The sequence below is a fragment of the Protomyctophum parallelum genome, assembly GCF_964188405.1.
Source record: "Protomyctophum parallelum genome assembly, chromosome: 13".
Lineage (NCBI taxonomy): Eukaryota > Metazoa > Chordata > Actinopteri > Myctophiformes > Myctophidae > Protomyctophum > Protomyctophum parallelum.
Window position 1 is genome coordinate 36,555,306 of NC_139708.1, and position 8,250 is coordinate 36,563,555.

At 42.4% G+C, this 8,250-nt stretch overlaps 1 protein-coding gene across 1 annotated transcript; it reads left to right on the forward strand.

Moving 5' to 3' along the window:
• Positions 1-2,223: 2,223 nt before the first annotated feature.
• ankrd40 (ankyrin repeat domain 40) lies at positions 2,224-7,986 on the forward strand. Its single transcript, XM_083780923.1, has 5 exons — positions 2,224-2,802; positions 4,441-4,589; positions 5,889-6,533; positions 6,973-7,154; positions 7,425-7,986. The coding sequence occupies exons 1-5, from the start codon at positions 2,669-2,671 to the stop codon at positions 7,566-7,568; spliced, it is 1,254 nt and encodes a 417-aa protein (XP_083637049.1). The 5' UTR covers positions 2,224-2,668; the 3' UTR covers positions 7,569-7,986.
• The last annotated feature ends 264 nt before the right edge of the window (positions 7,987-8,250 follow it).

Genomic DNA, 8,250 nt, shown 5'->3' on the forward strand with positions numbered 1-8,250 from the left:
TTCCGTTCCGACGGTCTCACACAAAACAGAGCCGTGACACAAAACAGCATCTTCTTCTGCAGCTATTGGACTTCCGGCAGGCAAGACTACAATGGCGCATTGCTGCCTCTCACTGGTTAGAATGGGTATTACAGTCTCGTGGCACTGGCCAGACTGTTGCCAGTGCTGCACCCCACAATTTATTGTTCAAATCATTATTCTTCCTCAATCCTCCCTGCAACCCAAATCCCCTAGAATTTACACAAATTGTCATTTTAGATTATTCTTCCTCTTCTCTCCGCCTGTGCTGGTGTCCATCACATGCATGCGCTCCCCAGGCCACAGTGCTGTGCACCCTTCCTGTTCACCTTACTTACACTGTACATCTGACTTCCACTTCAACTCCAAGACATGTCACGTACAGATGTTGTCAGAATTCAGATGACACCACAGTGGTTAGCTGCATCTCAGGTCCCAACATTGTTGAGCATGACAGTAGTGGTGAAGGACTTTGTGCAGTGGAGCGAGGCAAACGGCCTCCGGTTCAATGATATAAGACCAAGGAGATGGTGGTGATGGATTACCGTACGACCAAGTGGGTATGTGCGTCCCCAACACCATCAATGAGGAGGTTGTGGAGATTATAGAAAACTACACGTTTCTTGTCGTTGGACTGGTCTAACAACTGTGGTACACTCTATGCAGGCTGTTCTTCCTGAGAAGGCTGAGGTCGTTTGGTGTGTGATGTTATCATGTTACAGAGATGTTCTTCTACCAGTCTGTTATAGTCATGGTGTTCTTATCTACACAATTTACAATTTAGGCATATGGCAGAGGCTCTTAATCCAGAGTGATTTACAGTAAGCAAGAACAAAAACATGGTAATTGGTAATAGGCTACATCAAAATAGTCATCACTCATCATGAATCATATGTAATCTAAGAACCTAACAGTGGAATATCTTCTAATGAAACTATGCGTATACACTATAGAGTGCTATGTCTAGATAAAATGCTATCTAAGTTACTTAAGTTTAGCCTTTGCATATGCCTGGAACGGTTGCTGAGGCTAGGGCTAATATGGAGTTTGAATAGGTGGGTTTTCAGACGACGGCGGAAGACTGGGAGTGAGTCTGCAGTTCTAATTGCAATGGGAAGTGCATTTCATAGTTTTGGAGCCAGAAGGGAGAAGAGTTTGGGACGTGTGGAGCGTTGTCCCAGGGTTTTTAGTTTTACTGAAGGTACTTCCAGCTTTTTGGACGCGGTATTTTTTTTTCAATTTCAATTCATCAAAACGTACGAATATACACAACTTAGTCAAAAGGAAATCATCATAGGAGGTAAAAATGGAAAATAATTCTAACATATAGGCCTACAGTGAGGGGGTGGGGGATTCAGATTTTACGGGGGCCAGTTTCAAATTGCACTATTGCAGCCGTCCGTAGGTGCCCTTTGAGAGCAGTTTTGAAGGAGTCAAGGGATTCGCATGTCTTAATGACTGTTGGTAGGGCGTTCCACAGACGTGAGAATTTTGGCTGGTTGAAGACCAAGCCAGCTGCGGCAATTTGGATCATTTGGAGTCTAAATACGGCTTAAGTGCGCATGCCGGTAGTCCAGTAAGGAGGGAGTTACAATAGTCATGTTTTGATATGACTTGAATATCATTTCAAAATTTTAGGCCTAGGCCTACTATTGGGCTGACTCCTGGGTGAGGAAGGGTCTAATTCGTCGAATGTTATACATCAATAACATTCTATCTATCTATCTATCTATCTATCTATCTATCTATCTATCTATCTATCTATCTATCTATCTATCTATCTATCTATCTATCTATATATCTATCTATATATCTATATATCTATCTATCTATCACAACACCAGAGGGAGTTCAACAAACCACGTGCAACCCAGATTCAGCTCAAACAAGGGAATTCATTCATATGATTATAAGAGCGCCCTCACTTCACACGGGTGTGATTTATTTTAAACAACAGCGTGGTGTGATTCCTTGTGTTTACTTTGAAGTTTGAACAGATACATAACTTCAGATGAAATTGCCAAACCTCTGCGGTGAATGGCGAGCGACAGATAACTAAGTGTTATGAATTTTAATTACAGTTACTTGGTCAATGAGTAATAATTTGCACATGATGTATTATTAAGGCCAATCGGTTATTCTATTCTTTCAGACCTCAGACGGGAACCAACCAGCAGTGACCCACGTTGTGTTACATAGAAAGATGTCCCCCGATGTGTGGTGCTGGTGTTTTAGGTCGTCTACCGACAGGGCACTGACACCATCGATTCCGTTTTAATCCACTTTGCGTAGGTGGATGATTGTCGTTGTGATTATTTCATGACGTTAGACTTAACAATATGTTGGAACTGCCAGGGAGAAATAAATAACTGGCTCCCAACATTACGCCGAAGCCTCAGACCATCCACAAGTTGCACTGGCCGAAGAAGAAGCGTCTTATTAGCTTACACAAGCTAACAACCGAACCCAACACGTCAACAGCATCAGTACTAGCCAGCTTGCTAACAGTAGTTTTAGTTTTTTGTATACTGCATTATAGTGCCAGCGCCAGGGCACAAAACGCCAGTGAACTATAGCTAGGATTAACCACTGAAGGTGAAACACGTTGGCATTTCCTATGCTCTGTGTAAATTAACTATCTGCACTTAAAATGTCAACCACTTCGTTGGACAAGGAGCTGCAGGAGCGGCTGAGAGAAGCATCTGCCATCGGGGATATCGATGAAGTTCGGACATTGGTGGAGAGTGGAGTAAATCTCAATTCACAGAACGAAATCAATGGGTGGTAAGTAGTAAAGTACTACAATGCTACAGTCTGAGTCTGACCATTGTTATTTGTATTCATTACACATGGCAGCCTGAACCGTGTGATTAATCTGCAGCTTTCCAGTGACGTTTACTGAGATTTGAAGTCACTCAGACCTGGTCCAGCGCGACCAGGGCTAGAAGTCACTGTGCTAAGTGTCCTTGATGTGCGTGTCAAACTGTTTCTGCAGGGTTTTAAAGCAGTTATTTTATCCCTTTACTCGACAACAAACGTGTTTAGCAGCTTGACCCGGCCACTTTTGTGTCTGCTCTGTGCCACAACAAGAGACTTTTGTGTCTTCACTGTCTTGTGTAAGAAATGCATACATCCCTTCATTATGGAGGATTTTGGGACCGTTGAGTGGATTGGACACAGGACACTGTCCAGGACACTGGACACAGTCTATGACTTTAGACTTGACTGAGTTTGTTTTCAACTTGGACATTCTAACAGCCAAAGCACGTTTTAATAAAATGATAAAAGTACATAACCAGAGAGAAATTGAGGACGTAAGGAGAATGTAAACAAGCCATAGTACTTTTTGAGTCTTTCAATCCTTTTAGCAGACCTTGTATTTCCTCTTCTTATTCTACAAACTGGTAATACAGTAATCAAACAAACATGTATATTATTTATATAGTACAATTACCACGATTTACACTGTAGATCTACTGATATTTGAATTTATTTGGAATTTGGAATGGCCCACAATTTATTGGGTATGTCCCAACGATGAACTCTGGACTGGTGATTGGATGACTGGTTATTTTCACTTAAGTGGACACTTGCTAATCAAGTTTGACTTAAAGGAGAATTCCATACTAAAAGGCTTTCTTACCTTTCTTTGTAGTTGTTACGTCCCCACAAAGGGGTCCAGGTGTTATTTTGTGCAAAAGCTCCTTATTGGCTATTTTCCCTACCATAAGCCCTAAATGAATAATTGCATTGAATTGAATGGGGCTATGGGGTGTTATTCTAATTCGCTTATTTCCATCGCTCAAAAAGATTTTTTTTTTGTATATATCCTCTCTTCATAATGTAAATAATATCCCAAGCGGCACACTTTACTACTTATTTCTATGGAAAAGCGAATTAGCACAACACCCCATAGCCCCATTCAATTCCCATTCAATGCAATTCATTGAGGGCTTATGTTAGGGGAAATAGCCAATAAGGAGTTTTTGCACAAAAAAACACCTGGACCTCTTTGGTGGGGACGTAATGACTACAAAGAAAGGTAAGAAATTCTCCTTTAAGGTGATTTGGACATGGACACTGGAGACACAACTTAGACTTGAATTTAACTGAATACAACAGTGGTGATACCCCAGCAAAGTGGAATGGCTCTAGTGAGTGTGGTTATGAAATGGCTGGACAATTACACACAGTAACTGTTGCTGTTGTATCAGTCTGAGAGGCGTGAGATATATTTAGTTGCATGTGGGTGTCACGGATGACATGTTGTGAGCTTGTTTTGCTAGTTTTGGTGCGTGACATGCAGCAAAGTGACAACCTATCGTAGTCCATCTGCATTTTCTCCAAAGTTAGTCATTACATAACATTCACTACAAGTATTGTATTGAAATCTTCTCGTTGTTCTAAACCCCACCACTGTAGGACATGCTTGCACTGGGCATGCAAGAGGAACCATAAGCACATAGTGTCGTACCTGCTCAACTCTGGAGCTGACAAAGAGATCCTCACAGCTAAAGATGAGCTGGCTGCACATCTCACCTCTAAACCAGAGATCAAGCGACTTTTAGGAGGTACACTGAATATTTCTATATTTATATTATATATGAATTAGTGATGCACCGAATATTCGGCCGCAGAAAATATTCGGCAGAAAATGGCTAAATATGCATTTTCTGCCTATTCGGTTTCGGCCCAAATAGGCAGAAAATATATCACTGAATAGTGTATGCAATGAATGCATTCAAAGAGCTGAATAAATGTTTTTATATGGACCCATAATAGTGATTATTATTTAAGTTAAGTTTTGCCATAACCATAATATAACATTTGTAGAATCAAACTCAGGTTAATGGGTTAAGTGAGGATACTAAAACAGCGATATTCAGTTACACTTCATACCAATGATACTGTGTGGGTGTAGGTATGTTAAGTGATAACCACTTTCAACATGGCATTATAGGCAAAAGCTTTCTAAATCTTTCAAATTTTCCAAACATCTACAAGCTTGTAGGTCAACAATCTTTGCTATTTGTTGTACAACAAAGTATTTATAGTGCTTAAGTGGCATTCTGGACTAGACCTGTCTGGCTGGAAACATTGTGGTTGCAAGGACTGCATTTCTGACCTTTCAGATACAGGACTGTGTCACAGTCATTACCAGGTGATTGAGAGATTATTTATTCTGTACTTAATCTGTATAAACATACTAATTTAAGTAGTGATGCCCCGAATATTCAGCCGCAGAAAATTTTCGGTTTCGGCCCGAATAGGCAGAAAATATATCACCGAATAGTGTATGCAATTAATGCATTCAAAAGAGCTGAATAAATGTTTTATGGACCCATAATAGTGATTATTATTTAAGTTAAGTTTTGCCATAATCATTTATTTTAAATAAATCAGGTAGCTTTAAGGTACGGCCATGACAGCAATGGTAAGAAAAAAGATGTATAATATTAATCATATTCGGATATTCGGTATTCGGTTTTCGGCCAACTGTTTCCTATATTCGGTATTCGGTTTCGGCAAAGAATTTCAATTTCGGTGCATCCCTAAATTATGAATATTTCTTTTTTATTAAGACTTCAGTGTACATGCCTTGTTGATGTAGGCCTAATATATATTCATGGCACATTGGATGCATGTACTGTTAAGTGTGATGAATAATAATATAATAATTCTCTGTAAAATAGAAATTCTAGCGTAGGCATGGTTATTTCTATAATTAACTCTTATTTCTAGAATGAAATGTTTTTTTGACTGGGAAAGAGAACTAAACAGTTTCTTTGTGGTAAACAATCCCCTACAAATAAATACTGCATTTTATATTATGTATTTTATGTACATATTATGTTATGTATTTGTCACAGTTGAGGTGGAAGACACGCCTGAGGTCAAGGAGCCAGAGTTGCCAATCATCCCCAACTACCTGTCCAACCCACCCTTCCTGTACAGCAAGATGGACAACAAGGTAGATATCCTCTTGGCCCAGCAGCAGCATCTCACCCAGAACGGCTCCTCCGGGGATCACACAGACGACCAGCACAGCGACCCAGCGTCCCTCTCCCCGACTCACGAGCCCCAGCTACTACAGAGTCTGGTCCCCGACAACCCCATCCCAGGCACTAACACTAACGCCAGCCTTGTCACCCAGGCGGGCACTTTCATCCCCGTGGCTGAGCAGAATGGCGTAGCACCAAGTCCGGCCTCCAACCTCCACCACTCTGCCCTCAACGGCACCTTTCCCATGGACCTGTCCGTAGAGCCCCATCTGGTGAACCATGTCGACTACCCTCATACCGTGGCCCACAACGGAGCCGTGTGCTCTCCTCCGCTGGCCTCCCCCAGCCCCAGCACAGCTAGCAGCACTGGGAGCCAGGCCCAAGCCAGTGCTAATGCTGCTATGAGCAGACAGCAGTCTATCCCTCAGCCACTGAGCTGTCAGACTGGAGGTCCCATGCCAGCTTTCCAGCCTTTCTTCTTTACCACCAGCACTTTCCCTGTCAACGTGCAAGGTAAAGGTTCAAGCTAGGGCTGGGCAAGCAAAATCACATATCACTGTATGTCGTACCTAATATTTCAATATCGATAAATGTGACAATGTGATAATTGTTTATTTCACTCGTCTAGAACAGTCTAATAACTTAAGAACATTTCTTATAATCACTTTACTGTAATGCAGACTTTATGAACAGGAAAAGACAACTTTTAATCAGAATCTGTTGACCTTTAATTTAACCTCACATACAACAGTATTATAATAACCCAAATCAATGATGATATCTAGCAAAAGCATGTTCTCTAGAGAGCACATACAGTACTAACTACTACTTAGAAACAAGATGATAATGCCTGAGGTTCACTGATAAAGAGTAATGTAGATATGTGACTGTTCACTGTTGTCTATTTCCTTCATGCCACCATTAAAAGCTCTCTCTCTCGCTCGTGTTCCAGAGCTGGTACTGAAGGTGCGCATCCAGAATCCCCATGGGCGGGAGAATGACTTCATCGAGGTAGAACTGGAACGCCAGGAGCTGACTTACCGCTCCCTGCTCAGGGTCTGCTGCCGCGAGTTGGACATTAGTGCTGAGCATGTGGAAAAGATCCGCAAGTTGCCCAATACCATGCTAAGAAAGGTAAATAGGCAAATTGTGATGCATCCATACAGTATAGGTGCAGCTCAAGCACAAATCTAAATCCATTATCTGTGTCTGCGTTAATGTTACTTGGTTTGTTTTGACACTTTTCACCGTGCTGGATAACTGGATGCCAGCTACAGAGTAACACTAGATGCTCCGCCATCTTTTCTGTAATTAGAACCTGCAGAAATGATGGCTTGCAGCTTTAATATTGCCCTATATACGAGCATATACGAGCATTGTTGATTTGAATTTGTCCTTTGCTAGGACAAGGACGTGGCACGACTGCAAGACTTCCAGGAGCTGGAGGTGGTGCTGGAGAAGGCCGAAGGCCTGTCCCTCTTCTCTGCTGGTGGCAGCCTCACCGACAGACCGTGCTTCAACATGAAGGCCTCCCGCCTCACCTACTAGTAGGGCCGCCATGGAGCACCAGTTTCCCTCATGAAAACAGAGTCCTTAGCTCGCACCATTACCAGTGCTTCCCCTTTGTCGTCAAACGTTATCACAATTCACTTTGCGTTCTGTTTTGGTTCATGTTCATTTGGTTCATTTGTTCATCTGAACTTGCTTTTCCAGGTTGTGTAGCTATTGTCCTTCTCTGGCCATCACGCTGCTCCTGTGTACCCAGCCAGCGCTAAGTGCTTACTCATGCATGGTGACCTCAGTTAGGTGCGGAAATATTTGGGCCTGTCTCTCTCACTCCATGCGCTCTTTCTCTCCTATCGATGCACTTTGTGCCGAGGCTGCAGCGGAACATCAGATGCTTGTCTTCCTTGAGTTGTGGACCTGAATGGGCCTCGGCAGTAGCCCTGTGTGGACTCGCCCCTATGCTAGCCATGGACTATGGTCATGGACAGCGACGACAGGAGGACTTTGCATTATCCTGCTGCCTGATAAGATCATTATTATGAGTCCGGAGCAATAGTACTACTGTACGTTGCAGCACAGTGGACTTGGACTGAGGACGTTATCAGGTGTTTTGTCTCCCATACGCATACATGCTGTAGGCATAAGCATAAGTCTTTTCTGCAAAGGTTCTTCATTATCCGTCCATTATAACCAATAGGACAAAAGGGGTTTAGGAAGAAGACTC